The 15,710-nt window shown below is 36.4% G+C and overlaps 1 protein-coding gene across 1 annotated transcript in view; it reads left to right on the top strand.

Annotated features, from left to right (window-relative positions):
* Positions 1-15,710, top strand: part of SEMA3A (semaphorin 3A) — a 324,915-nt gene that overhangs the window by 177,856 nt on the left and 131,349 nt on the right. Inside the window, exon 5 of the mRNA XM_036246639.1 lies at positions 5,455-5,574. Within this exon, the coding sequence (XP_036102532.1) occupies positions 5,455-5,574 (120 nt within the window). The remainder of the gene's footprint in view (positions 1-5,454; positions 5,575-15,710) is intronic.

Here is a 15,710-nt window from a genome sequence, read left to right as displayed (position 1 = left end):
TTTCCTGATCTTAGCTGTTGTAAATAGTGCTGCTACAAACATGGGGGTACATATATTCTTTCTTATTGGTGTTTCAGGCTTCTTAGGGTCCTTTTTCTTACTTAAATAACTAGCCATGAAATAACACCAATTTTGTTGTGCTGGTTGAATCAGAATATTTTTTTTAAAATTCCCTCACATTAAAACAAAACAAAACAAAGCATTCAGGTGAAAGGTCAATTGATTTTATTATGCCATCCTTCTTAATAGTGAAGGTAAAAATATCTCCCAAAATAGACAAAACAGCTTACTCACCATTTCATAAGACAGTTGTTTAAAAAACTCAAGTTACAAATTCAACAATAGATGGCTAATATTGTAACTAGAAGACAGTTAAATCTTCGTTTTTATAGATATGTCCCTTTGAAGAAGAGATTTCTAACATCCTTTTGTGAATGCTGAGGTATTAGGAAGACAAGATTATGAATGGCCTGGTGTCAGGAATGTTAAAATAAAAAGATACAAACCATTATTGCTAGATGCGTACGGAACAGCTTTAACAGGGAGGGGGATGACGTGAGTGACAGGAGCAATCTCACGGAGTACTGCTTTGGCATGGAGTTTCCAGTATTCAGCTAGCTTGCCAAATAAATTGACCAGAGAAAAAGAAAGTCAACAGATTAACTTCAGGAATTAAGCTTATTAATGGATTTTCATGCAGAAATGAATCCACCCATCATGATAAGGAAAGGCTTTCCCAGCTGCTAGATTGTACATTAAAATATTTCTACATAAACTACAGATCAGATATAGATTTTTTTTTTTAATGAATGTTCATTGACCTAAGGCAATGCTGTACTATACCCCTTCATTACAGGCTAATTTATATTTGTACCAGAACAAGTGGTTAGATTTAATCATGAACTGAATATATTTGAATAGAGATTGTTCATCTTCACAGTTTTCTCTCCTTTTTTCTCTTATTTATAGTAAAATTTCACTGTTCCATCCATAATTTAAGAACATGCAAGGAGGTAATTAGAACTGGAGGTAAATTATATTCTTTTGTGAAAGGTATAATTATCGGAAGTTTAGTTAAAAACACCTCGATTCTCTCTTCATTTTCATGCATGGAGCCGTTGTTTTGACAGATGGATGGACTTTATTTTTGTAACCGTGCAGGAAAAGACTGTGCAACACAGTCTAATCAGTGCTGCATATTTGTAATGTTTGTTTTTGAATCGCTGTGCATTTGGCTACTATGTCATTTTCTGGGGGTAGACATTTTCCTTCTCATTTATTTTTCCAGGCTAATATCTCTGTGTGTAATTCCTCTGAAATTACACATTCGATCTGAAAGCACTAGAAATCCTTAAAAAGTAAGCGTAAATGGTTTGTCACTGAGGACGATGAATCATTGCTCTTCAGGTGTGGCCCAGGGGTTTACTGGTTTATAACTGCCTTTACTTTTACGTCTAGGCTAAGTTAACAATTTAATGCTGTGAGTCTGGAGTACATTTCAGTAAAATAAGAGGTCAGTATGGTTGCCTGATTCTCGGAAAGCCAACTTGTTGCTAAACTTGTCTGTGTATATCAACTGAAATTCCAAAAAGGATCAAGGTTTGAAAATGAATTCATTTTGAACTGATTACATTCTCTTTATTACGTTGTAAATCCGCCAGTGCTGAGCAAAGCAGTGCGGTAGTGTAATGCCAAAAAGTACATTACATTCTGTTTTAAGAATCGTCACGGTTCAAGAAAAGGTCAGAAACACTCTTCTTCTGTCTCCCTAGAGCAGAAATGTGTGAAGTGTGTTTCCTTTTTCTGCCACGCTTCCTTGTTTTATAATGGAATGTCCAGGCTCTTCCAAATAAAATGAATATCCTGTTTTGGAATACTCAAAAACCTTGGCAGCAATAAGTTAGAGAATGAAGGCGAATGAATGACAGGGTTGATACTCTTTTATGTACGTTTGCTGTTTAAAGAACAAGTCCTTACTAACAATGTCTCTTTCAAGTGTGTGGGGTTTTTTTCTGTCCAGTTCTTTTAATTCGCTGTTCCCTTCTCCAGGTACTGTTGAGTTTTCTCAAAGCTATTTTTAACCAATTTTTAAAGGATTTAACTCATTTTCTTTGTTTCATTTCAGTCTTGACACACTATAAACCCAGGAAATTTCTCTCTATTTTGTTTGCATCAACATTCACTTCCAAATAATATTGAAATAGCCCCTGGGCATGGCAATAATACAACCTGCTGCCAGCTGAGGGAGCTCAGGGGGGAATGAAAGGGATCTTTCCAGGCCTTAGGCCAGCAGGCGGGTCTGGTTGCTTTGCATCACAGATAGACTCCCTTAGCAGCATCTACACTGGTGAGAATGGTATGAAACATTTGCCAGGTTCACAGCTATAATTCTGCCACTGATTACTTTTCCACTACTTTGGAGAGAAATAGTTGTATTGTAGAAGCTCTTATTTGACAGTTAATAGAGAACAAAGTAAAATTATGATATTCCGTCTGGCTCTAATGCCATAGTTTTCAATAACTCTGAGAGTTTTTCGATCATTATTATTTATTTTTATTTTTGCCAATCAGTTATCCAATCTATGAGATAAGATCACAAATTCTACGAGTTTAGAATTCATAACGATTACAGAGTTGACATGGGTCTTCATTTGTGTTCGCAAATTTCCATGCTTGTCAGGGATTTTCTTCCTTTTATTTTTTATTGTGAAGAATTAGTCTATTAGCATATTTCTAGGATGCACTTGTCTATTACTAATGGGATTAGAGATTTTGGGTTTGTATTCAGGATCACATGAATATCTTTAAAGACATGGCAGAGAAACTGAAATCCTGTTCTTTTCTAAAATGAACAAGACATCCATCTGGGACTACCACTATTATTTATTAGGGTATTCATTTGCTTACTGATATATACACAGCCAATTTCTTGGTCTCAACATATGGTTATGGAGCTGGTTATTTATAATCTTGAATATTGAGCCCACAATTGGGGATAGTTGTCTTTATGTAAAAGCAGAATGTGTGGCCACCTACTTGTTTCCAAGAAAGGTATGCAATAAAACATTTTCCTGAAAATGAGGTCTTCACCAATGACTGAATTTTCTTAAAAATACAAATAAATCCTTTGGGTAAGACTCATGAATGCTTTATTTGTAAATGCGTTTATCAGCTGTTTCCCTCTCCACAACCTCTTTCCTCTGTCCAAGCATTCATGCTCTATCCTCTTGGGGAAAGAAGAGAAACTTTTACAGAATGGGGAGTTTGTTGTTGAGAGTCTTGGAAGTTGTTATATCTGTTTCACAGCTTTGCCTAAGATGTACCATGTTCAAAGTGAAACATGGCTGAGATCCACATGTACCCTTTATGCTAAGAGTTTTTTCTTCATAGCAACTTGAAAAATCAGTTGATTTTTCAATTTTATGTTTTAATGCCTTACTAGACAAAAGTAAAATTCAGGATCTACGTAGCAAAAACAGTGGGAGAAATTAGGATATTTATTGTAGTCACTCTCTTAAAACACTCAGCACATGTTAAGAAGGCATGAAGAGTCCTAACTTGAAAGTTATATATTTTAATTTAAATATCTATAATTCAGTTTTAGGACAATATATTTATAGGACATCCTCAGCTTTCATTCTAGAAAATTCAGTGATAATGGGAAGCAATTGTTTTAATTTAAACATCGATTATTCTGCTCAAGTTTGATTGTCTGCCCCCTTTTTATGGGGACAATAGAGTCCAAGCATTCATGCTCTATCCTCTTGGGGAAAGAAGAGAAACTGTTACAGAATGGGGAGTTTGTTGTTAAGAGTCTTGGAAGTTGTTTCAACAGATATAACATTAGCTGCAAACACAGAATACAGATGTTGTGTGGAAATATACTTAAGTTATTGTAACACCTAGTTATAAACTCCTACTGACTAAATAAAACCCAGTGCATTCTGAGCTTCCACTTTGTATGTTACATGTCACAGGGAAGGGCGCTGTCACTGCCGCACACCTAGAGGTGCCAGGACCAGCCCAGTCCTCCGTATGCTCCAGCCTTGCTTGCACTATAGTCTGCTTTTGCTCGTTACCTGTACTTCTAGTTATATATTTGGGTCTTAACTCAAGAAAGTGTATGATCAATAACAAAATAATTTTAGTGCCGTTTTACTTGTCACTCATTTGGATATTTTCAAAATGGTATTATGTCTTTCATGATGAACTCATATTTTCTTGTATTCAATTTTAAGATTTGTGGTTTAATAGTAGACCATAATATTTTTTGAAGAAATTTTGAGAGTTTGAGTTTTTCTTTTTTCCAATATTGATATAATTCATCTATTTAAAATGTTTTGCAAAAATTGAGTTTTTCTTGCTCTGAACTTTCTTGGACAATAAAATTATCCAACTTATATCTGAGTTTTCTCCTCAAATCTTTCCTCAACAGGGACAGATGGCTATGATTCCTGTTTGCTCATAGAAAAAAATATTCTTTCCATAGGATTTACAAATAGAAAAGAATATACAGAAAGAATATAAATAGCTTTGTCCATTTTGTTTCTTAGGTGATATCTTATTCAGAAAATAACATGCAGGATGTCTAAGGTTCTATAAATAGTAATAAGATATGACTAGAATTTATTCATCACTAATTGTTTTTTCTCCTGGGGGATCCACAGCTCATGAGGCAGGGGGTTCCATGAATGGGTTCAGGATGTCCCCGAACCTTCTGAAAGTATTTTGTAATTATACTCGCTCTACAAAACATTCTTTAGCCTACAGATACTTCAAACTTTAAGATATTCTTTATCTCATCTTAAATATACCCACATTGTCCTTGAGGCTTAAGTGACATTTTCAGGAGGAGGTGGCTCTAACTTCTTAGGGTGTAGAAACTTTACTACCTAGCAGCACTTCTGAAGTGCAAAGACATTTCCCATCATCGTGGGTTACTATTGATATTTAAACTTCACATTTAAGAGAAGTTCATGGGTTACAATTAATATTTAAACTTCACATTTAAGAGAAGTTCATATTGTCCTTATTTTTGTTTTCCTTTTCTAAAATAAAATTCAAAGCTGATGTTTGCCAAAAAATAAAATTCTCACCTTTGCATTGTTTATCTAATTTATTAATTAATCAAATAATTTGCTGTTCCCCTCACTTCTAGAAAAGGCACCTTTAGTTATTGGTTATTTATAACTTTATTTTACTTTTGCATAAATAACTTGCAAAGATTTTTATTAAAAGAGTTAGTGAAAGAAAATATTTTATTTAGCTCCCTCCCAAATACTAAGAACTTCTATGTTTTCAGTTTATATAATAATATAAGCAAACAATCAAATAATAAACCTTAATAATGTGGTGAAAAGGACACACACAAAATCTGTCCCATCATACTTAGCACCCTAGAGGATACCTCAGTCATGACTGCTAGATCTCACTGGTTTTCCTTTTGTCTTACAGAGAGAATGTGCTAATTTCATCAAAGTGCTTAAAGCCTACAATCAGACTCACTTGTATGCCTGTGGAACGGGAGCTTTTCATCCAATTTGCACCTACATTGAAATTGGACATCATCCTGAGGTAAAGCTGGCTTTTAAAAAATAGTGTTTGTCCATGACTCCTTCCTATCCAATGCTTCACGACTAATTTGTTCAGCTCGTTTAGCTTCTGGGTCACTATTCAGTGAGACCTACTTCAAATTCAGATGCTGTTATTAATTTTAATCTGTGAACGCAAAAACAATGAGACCATCACTCAACAATAACTATGGAAGGGGGAGGGGAAGCCCTTGCTCTCGCCTGGATTACAGAGTCAAGTCCGTTTTGCAGCAGGTGTCGGCAGGCTGAATGCACACTGTTTTCCCCTTCATGTGTCTGTTGTTGGCTTTCCCCTCCATTTCCATCCTCAGGCAGGAGTGTCTGCCATCCCAGTTGTTTCTTGTGCGTAGGGATTATAAAGGGGTGCCATACATGTGCATAGTGATCAGTTCTCATGTTTGCCCTGAATTATTCACATGCGTGTTCTTGCTCAGCTAAGTGATATTCTTACCTTTTGGCCATTATTTTGGTGATATGGAAAATGTTTCTTTAATGTATCTATGATTCCTGAAAGATGTTTTAGTGAGGAGATTAAAATTAGGTCAATTAAAACTTGAAATTTGGGGAATATTTAAAGGAAAAGTTAGTAATATTGAAAGCAGTTTCATGAATTAGGTTTACCAATAGCCTTCAATTATAAGCCCCTTTATAGTTTCTGGCTCAAAATCCTAAGAATAAAAGCATTTATGCAGTGAGAAAATCATTTGTGACAGAATTGTCTTCCAAATTGGAATTCAGAAATACTCAACAAATGAAGGATTTGTTCCCAGAATATTTCTGGAACCCTAAAGATAAACATAATTTACATATTAGTCACTTCTTTATAACTTAAATTACGGGCTCTCTACATTTTCTTAAGATGTCCTAAAGTAAAACAAATGTGTTCTTTCAACTGAAAGGCTTAGAAACCAACACAGTGTTTTGCCTTTTTTTGTATAATACACCTTAGAGATGTAGTTTCTAGGCTAAGTACAATTAGTATTACTTTCCTGATGAGCCTGGGAAGATTGAAGCACTGTCTTCGGGTCTCTCCAGTTTAGGCAATTGTTCCTCCTCAGCCTATTTCCCACCCCATCCGTCCTCCCTCTCTTCCTTGCAAACACATACTCTGTATTTGCAACACACCCAAGAGTTTTAAGTAAAAAACAACTTTAAGGAAAGGTAATTTTGCTGAAATTGCTTGTTTCATGTTGGTGAAATTAGGAATAATTTGCTGCATATGGTACTGAGACTTTGTACACTTAACTTTTTAGCACCTTCTAGATAAACCTCTTCCTCTTTGCCTTCTTATCAGCCATTTCCTGTAGTTGGATGCCCTAGACAAGGGTCTAGGGTGATTGTCCCACTTTTTTATATTCTGAAGATAGCTCTAGAGAATTCCCTAATATTATTTTGCACTTTTTGTGTCTGCTGAGCATCAACTGTCAGAAAAATGGAATCAGGAGTGCAAAGCTCCAAACACAGGTTAGTGGAAAAGGGAAAAGACATAGGTTTTTGTGTCATAACTGGCTTTGATCTTGTTCTACAACTTACTTGCTGTGGAGGACTGGAAAAATTACTTAACCTCTCTGAGACTCTGTCTCACAATATGGCAAACAAAACTAAACAAGTCCTCTTTGATCCTCAGTATTCATATATTTTGAGAGTTTGACATACTTACCGCCAACTGCCTTCCAACCCTCCTAGCAACCCAATGACATTTTTGCTATAGAAACTCAAGAAGTTCTAATCCCATCATTGTGAAAAACATGTCCTCTGACCTCAGACTGCAGGGCTTTTGTCCAACCTCAATTCAATACCAGATGCTTGAAATGGAGCAAGCTACTTACTTTCTCTGTGTCTCTGTTTCTAATGATCGAGAACGGTCCGTAGAGTATACAGTTATTGTGCGAGTTTAACAGGTAGTAGGTGCTGAAAACGTCAGTCATCATTTTTAAAATGTAAATTTGTATCTCAGGGCAGAAATCTATTGCTCTCTGGTAATTAAGGTCACCTTGCCTTTCAAACGTACTTCACCTCGCCCTGGCTGGTTTGGCTCAGCGGTTAGAGCATCGGCCTGCGGTCCTGAGAGACCCGGGTTCGGTTCCCGCTAAGGGCATGTACCTCGGTTGCAGTTTGTCCCCGGCCCTAGTCGGTTGTGCGGGTGGCAGCCACTCGATGTGTTCCTTTCACATCGATGTTTCTCTCTCTCTGTTCCTCTCTCTCCCTCCCACTCTACCTGAACAAAAAATGGAAAAATGTCCTCCGGTGAGGATAAAAAAAAAAAATCGTACTTCACCTCATCAGAGGTTGTAAATATGGCACTGGGCTCTGGCTAGGTGACTGCATTGTCTCATTTTCCTTCATTTTTAAATTTGAAGCTTAGATGACCTTGATGACCTTAAGCTAAAATAAAATGTTGTTCCCATATTTTTATCACTTTACTGAAAATGTCCATTTTGTTTTCTTTTGAAAGTTGTTATTTAATAGTGTTCACAGGATATTCCTTCTCAAACCATCAATTAATTACTCATTGCTGACTTATGAGTGTGTGGGGGATGGAAAGACAGAAGTTCTGAAACCAGGCCATTTACTCGGCAAATGGAGGAGGCCATTTCTTCGACTGAAAAAAACTAAATAAAGATCCTGTGCAGTCTCCTTCGATATGGGATATTGGGGTGCAAGTATTTTTCTGACATTCTGAAGCTCAGAAACTTCGAGAGAGGTCTTCTTTAAGAAGCTCAGTGATCTTGATTTGTATGGCAACTATATGTTGGGAAATGCTGTTCCAGACTGTTTAAGAGGTCAGTGAGAAGATAATTATGCAATTACCTAGGGGATTTGGAGCCGTCTAGACAGTCTATCTAGGAAATTCTGGAAAAGAAATTACCAAGATAGTTTGTCTAGATGACATAAAATTTAATTTCCAATGTTTAAGCTTCCTTAAGAGAGAATCTGTTTTAAATTGATCTATGGTGGTATTACCCTTGGATTGAAACAGTTATGCTGTTTGTGAATTTTGCTAAGAGAGTCCATGTGTGTTTCATACAGTTAGGAAAAGAATAAGAGTAATGGAAAGATTGGAAGGTAAGAAATAAAATAGCAAGCAGACCAGGAGCAGAATTGCTAGATTCGAGTTCGTAAACTTTCATGCAGCTTGAATTTAGTAACTTTCATTTACAATGGTAGTTTTCCAGATAAGAACAGAACACATCTTTGTCCTAAATTCTATTTTAGAAGTAACATGTATACTTTGCTGTTACCTGCCCTACACTACATAAAATAATGAAATCATTTCCTTTATACTCTGTCTAGTCCTTACATATTACATATAATTTTATTGTACAAAAAATGTATCATGCTTTTATTATGACTTTCATGGACATTTTACATTCAGTTTTCTTTGCAGTGTATTTCCTTTAAAATAACTCATTGTCTAACTGAATTCCCAGGATTGCTGAAACTCACTATTAGAAAATGACATGATGGACTTACTGCTCCAGATGGCCAATGGCCATTGAAATAAAGACATCACTTTTGAAACAAATCAAGACTCCCTTTATCATTTAAGAGTTTCAGATCTTATTGGAGAACATTAACAATTCCTTTTAAAACAATGATGAACAGTGTTCAAAATAGACTCCTCATCTACTCCCTAGTTAAATAGAACTTACTTTATTCTCCTAATGTTTTAATAGCAATATTTACACTCTTGAGTACTGTTTTTCAAAAATTACTCTTGCTATATAGTGAATGCCTTCTGACCACACACAGTATGTCATTGATTGCTGTATTAAAGAGATTTTCTGTTTCCTGTAGTACATTTGGGAATTGGTAGACATATTAATTAACTCCAGTTCTATAAGATGTGTGTCAATCAATTCTTGGGTATCTGCCAACAGTACTTGACACTACAGATAACTGCCAGTGAGGTCACATACTTCATACACATGTATGTGTTTATCATAAAAATGCATGTAGAGTTCATGGAAGGAATGATGCAGAGCTAGAGTACAGATGAGTTTTATGTTTAAGCTGTTAGCATCCATGCCACTCAAATGAAAAGTATAAGTCATCCTTAAGAGACAGAATATTCCCAAATGGCTTATGGTATATGTTATTTCCCCTTCAAACTTACATCTGTTAAAAAATTGTATGGATTTAGGACAAGTATAGCTTTCCGTGAAAGTCTCTGGATATTTTCTCAAATTCCAAATGAGCCTCTTCTATGTACTGAGCAGGAAATATAAGGAAAGATGGACCCAGATGAGAGCTGGAAAGTATTAACTTTATAAATACCCTCATAATGTCATAATCTCAATTTATGGTAGAACCAAAGGGACATTAAGAAATGCAGTGAAGCTTAATGACTATCTGTAAGGTCATTTCTACAATGACAACCAATATATCTAGATATAAAATACAATGTTTTGTCAAGGTCTTTCCTTCTACCAAAAATAAGAGTTTGCTTTAATGTAAAACTTTGAATTAAATGCACTTAGTAACAGTCCCCATGACCTATTTAAGTTATTGAAGTGGTCCCTAGTGCTCTTTTGACTTATTTGTACATTTATTTGTTTTTTTCTTAATTTATTTATTTTTGTTACAGATGTTTCTCCTTTTTCCGCCACTGATTCCCCCTACCGCTCCCTCCCCACCTTGTCCCCAGCTTTGTTGTCCATGCCCATTGTTCATGCATAATGCATATAAGTTCTGTGGTTTATCTCTCCCCCACCACCCACTCTTCTGGGGATTGTCAGTCTGTACCCCACTTCCACGTCTCTGGGACTACCCCATTCCTCAGACTGTTATGTTCATTATATCTACAAATAAGTAAGATCATATGATACTTGTCTTTTTCTGTTTGGCATGTTTTGCTTAAGATAATACTTTCCAGGTCCCTCCATGTCATCTCAATAGATAAGAGATCTTTCTTTCTTACAGCTGCATAGTACTCCATTGTGTATATGTACCACTGCTTTTTTATCCATTCATCTACTGATGGATATTTGGGCTGTTTCCAGATCTTAGCTATTGTAAATAGTGCTGCTACAAACATGGGGGTACATATATTCTTTCTGATTGGTGTTTCAGGCTTCTTAGGGCATATGCTAAGAAGTGGGATCACTGGGTCAAATGAAAGTTCAATTTTTAATTTTTTGAGGTAATACCACATAGTTTTCCATAGTGGCTGCACCAGTCTGCATTTCCACCGGCAGTGTACTAGAGTCCCCTTTTCTCCACACCCTCGCCAACACTTGTTGTTTGATGAATCATTGATAGAGGCCACTCTGATTCTGACAGGTGTGAGGTGATATCTCATTGTTGTTTTAATTTGCATTTCTCTGATGATTAGTGATGTTGAGCATTTCTTTGTATGTCTCTTAGCCATTTGTATGTCCTGTTTGCAGAGGTGTCTATTTAGTTCCTCTGCCCATTTTTAAATTGGGTTCTTTGTTTTCCTTTTTTTGGAGTTGTATTAGCACTCTATATATATTGGAAATTAACCCCTTACCTGATACATCATTGGCAATGATGCACTCCCATACAGTGGGTTGCCTTTCCATTTTGATGACTGTATCTTTTGCTGTGCAAAAGCTTTTCAGTTTGATGTAGTCCCATGTGTTCATTTTCTCCTTTGTTTCTGTTGCCTTAGGTGATGTATCAGTGAAAATTCTGCTGCATATGATGTCGGAAATTTTGTTGCCTACAGTTTCTTTTAGGATTTTTATGGATTCATGAGTCACATTTAAGTCTTTTATCCATTTTGAGTTTATTCTTGTGTAGGGTGTAAGTTGATGGTCTAGTTTCATTTTTTTGCATGTAGCTGTCCAATTTTCCCAACACCACTTATTAAAGAGGCTGTCTTTACTCCACTGTATGCTCTTGCCACCTTTGTCAAATATTAACTGAACATATTGCCTTGGGTCCATTCCTGGGTTCTCTGTTCTGTTCCACTGGTCTGTATGCCTGTTCTTGTGGTAGTACCAGGCTGTTTTGATTACAGTGGCTTTGTAGTATAACCTGAAATCTGTATGTGATCCCTCCAATATTATTCTTCTTTTTTAAGATTGCTGTGGCTATTCAGGGTCTTTTTTGGTTCCATATGAACTTTTGAAGTATTTGTTCTAGTTCTGTGAAGTATGTCATTGGTATTTTGATGGGGATTGCTTGAATCTATAGATTGCTTTGTGTAATATGGACATTTTAATGATGTAATTCTTCCAATACATGAACAAGGTATGTGCTTCAACTTTTTTATATCTTCCTCTATTTCTTTTTTCAATGACCGGTAGTTTTCTGCAAATAGGTCCTTTATTTCTTTGGTTAAGTTTATTCCTAGGTACTGTACCTTAATTTTTTTTGCCATGATGGTAAATGGGATTGTTTTTGGTTTTTCTGTTTTTTTAGTTTCTCTTTCTGTGAGTTCATCATTGGTGTATAATAATGCCATCAATTTCTTGACGTTAATTTTGTATCCTGCTACTTTGTCAAATTCATTTATTAACTCTAGTAAATTATTGATGAATTCTTTGGAGTTTTCTACGTATAGTATCATGTCATCTGCGAATAATGACAGTTTCACTTCCTCCTTTCCACTTTGGATCCCTTTTATTTTTTCTTCATGTCTGATTGCTGTGGCTAAGACTTCCAGTACTATGTTAAATAAGAGTGGTGAAAGTGGGCATCCCTGTCTTGTTCCTGTTCTTAAGGGAAATGCTTTTAGTTTTTGCCCATTGAGTATGATGTTGGCTGTAGGTCTTTCATATACGGCCTTTATTATGTCAAGATATGATCCCTCTATTTCCAGATTGCTGAGCGTTTTTATCAGAAATGGATGCTGGATAATGTTGAATGCTTTTTCAGTGTCTATTGATATGATCATAGGATTTTCATCTTTCATTTTATTTATGTGGTGTATCACATTTATTGATTTGTGAATATTGTACCAGCCTTGCATTCCTGGGATGAATTCCACGTGCTCATGGTGAATAATTTTTTTGATGTGTTGCTAGATTCGATTTGCTAGTATTTTATTCAGGATTTTGGCATCTGTGTTCATCAGGGATATTGGCCTGTCATTTTCTTTCTTTGTAATGTCTTTTTCTGGTTTTGGAATTAGAATTATGCTTGCCTCATAAAATGAGTTTGGAAGCCTTCCTTTGTCTTGAATTTTTTGAAATAGTTTGAGGAGAATGGGTATTAGTTCTTCTTTGAATGTTCGGTAAAATTCCCCTATGAAGCCTTCCCGGGCCTGGGCTTTTGTTTGCTGGAAGAGTCTTTATTACATCTTCAATTTCTTCTGTTGTTATTGGTCTGTTCAAATTTTTTGTCTCTTCCAGGTTCAGTTTTGGGAGACTATGTGTTTCTAGAAATTTGTCCATTTTGCTTAGATTGTCGAATTTGTTGCCGTATAATTGTTCATAATATCTGTTAACAATTTTTTGCATTTCCGTGGTGTCAGTTATTATTTTTTCACTTTCATTTCTGATTTTGTGTATTTGGGTTTTCTCTCTTTGTTTCTTGGTGAGTCTAGCTAATGGTCTATCAATCTTGTTTATCTTTTCAGAGAACCAGCTCTTTGTTTCATTAATCCTTTGAACTGTTGTTTTTGGTCTCCATGTCATTTATTTCTGCTCTGATCTTTACTGTTTCCTTCCTTCTACTTGCTCTGGGGTTTTCTTTCTGTTTGCTTCTAGTTCTTTAAGTTGTGAGGTTAAATAGTCTATTAGAGATTTTTCTTACTTCTTGAGGTAGGCCTGTAGTGCTATGAACTTCCCTCTCAGAACTGCTTTTGCTGCATCCCATAGATTTTTTGTTGTTGAGTGTTCATTTTCATTGGTTTCCAGGAAGTTTTTAATTTCTTCCTTGATCTCCATGGTAACCCATTCATTGTTCAATAACATGCTATTTAGCCTCCATGTTTTCAAATGTCTTTGCATGTTCTTGTTGCAGTTGACTTCTAGTTTCATGCCATTGTGATCTGAGAAGATGCTTGATATGATTTCAATCTTCTTGAACATGTAGAGACTTAGTTTGTTCCCTAACATGTGGTCTCTTTTAGAGTGTCCCATGTGCACTTGAGAAGAATGTAAATTCTGTGGTTTGGGGGTGTAATTCTTTGTATATATCTATTGAATCTCTTTGATCTAGCGCTTCATTTAGAGTCTGTGTTTCCTTGTTAAGTTTTTGTCAAGAAGATCTATCCAGTGATGTCAACGGGGTATTAAAGTCCCCTGCTATGACTGTATTGCTGTTGATTTCTCCTTTGAAGTCCTCCAAAAGATTTTTAATATATGTTGGTGCTCCTAAATTGAGTCCATATATGTTTACCAAGGTTATATCTTTCTATTGTATAGATCCTTTCAATATTATGTAGTGGCCTTCTTTGTCTCTAGTTATGGCCTTCATTTTGAAATCTACTTTGTCAGATATGAATATTGCTACCCCAGCTTTTTTTCATTTCTGTTTGCTTGAAAGATTTTTTTCCATCCTTTCACTTTTAACCTATATGAGTCTTTTGTTGTGATGTGGGTTTCTTTTAAACAACATATATGTGAGTCACGCTTTCTTATCCAGTCAGCTTCCCTGTGTCTTTTTATCAGAGCATTCAAACCATTCACATTTAAGGTGATAATTGATATGTACTTATTTATTGCCATTTTTGTTTAGTGTGGTTATATTTTTCTTCCTATTTCTTCTACTAATTACAGCAGTCCTTTTAACATTTCTTGCAGTGCTGGTTTGGTGCTAATGTATTCCCTTATCCTTGTTTTGTCTGGAAAGCTCTTTATTTGACCTTTATTTTGAATGATAGACTTGCTGGGTAGAGTAGTCTTGGATTCTGATCCTTGTTTTTCATGACCTTGATTACTTCCTGCCATCCCCTTCTGGTCTGTAGTGTTTCTGTTGAGATATCAGCTCAGAGCCTTATGGGGGTTTCTTTGTAGGTAACCTGTTGCTTATCTCTTGCTTCTTTTAGAATTCTCTCTTTGTCTTTAATTTTTGGCACTTTATTTATTTTGTATCTTGGTGTGGGCCTGTTTGGGTTCTTCTTACTTGCGGCTCTCTCTGCATCTTGAACTTGAATGCTTTCTTCCTTCACCAAGGTAGGAAAGTTTTCTGTCACTATTTCTTCAAATACACTCTCTAACCCTTGCCCATTTTCTTCCTCTTCGGGGCCTCCTATGATGTGAATGTTGTTACATTTCAAGTTGTCCCCCAGTTTTCTTAAGCTGTCTTTCTGTTTTTTCTTTTTTTCCTTTTGGTTTTCTGATTGGTTGATTTTTTCTACCCTGTCTTCTGATTCATTGATCTAGTCCTCAGCTTCCTCTACTCTGTTGGTTAGTCATTCCAATGTGTTCTTAATTTCTGCTATGTCCTTCTTCATTTCCACTTGGTTTGTTTTCAGTGATTCTATATCTTTCCTCATGTTGCTGATGTCCTTACTCATACTGTTGAGCTTCCTCAATATCATGGTCTGAACTCTCCTCTGATAATTGGCATAGCTGAATTTCACTTATCTCATCTTTGATAGAGTTCTCTTGTTCTTTCATTTGGCATTTGTTTTTTGTTTCACCATTTTGGCTATCTTAGTGGGTTTTGGAGCTTGCCAAATTTTCCCTGTGGGTGTTGGTATTCTGCTGTTTGTGGCTCCCTCTGCTGGGTTTGGATGAGCCTGGGTGGGCCCACATTAAACTCCACTGTCAAGTTTTACTTTCCTGGGTAGATTTGCAAGCCCAATAAAGGTTCACTTACCCTTAGCTTTTTCCTGGTGGCTAGTAGTCTCAGTTACTCAGTGCCTTGGAATGTAGCCCTGGTGTTCTGCATAAGAGGATTTCCAGAGGGTGGGATAGGTGCTGGTTATTAATGAGCCTCAATTTCATTTCTTTGTCTCACCTGGGAAAGGTGAATCTCTGAGGGGGGGAGGTACTGCTGCTTGGGGAAGGAGCACACTGGTCACCGTCCTTTGTGGCCACAACTCAGCAAACACTCTGAGTGCCCTCCAAATCCCAGGTGTCCCCACAGAGTTCCAGCCCAGTCTGCCCTCCCTCTGCCGTAGCCCCCAGGTGAATAGCTGTGGCTATTTTAGCACTCTGTCCCGGCTCTCTGCGGTGTGGAGCAGGCTTGGTCTTTATT

This window comes from Molossus molossus, unplaced genomic scaffold (genome assembly GCF_014108415.1).
Source record: "Molossus molossus isolate mMolMol1 unplaced genomic scaffold, mMolMol1.p scaffold_m16_p_7, whole genome shotgun sequence".
NCBI lineage: Eukaryota > Metazoa > Chordata > Mammalia > Chiroptera > Molossidae > Molossus > Molossus molossus.
This window is presented reverse-complemented; position numbering and strand designations above follow the sequence as displayed.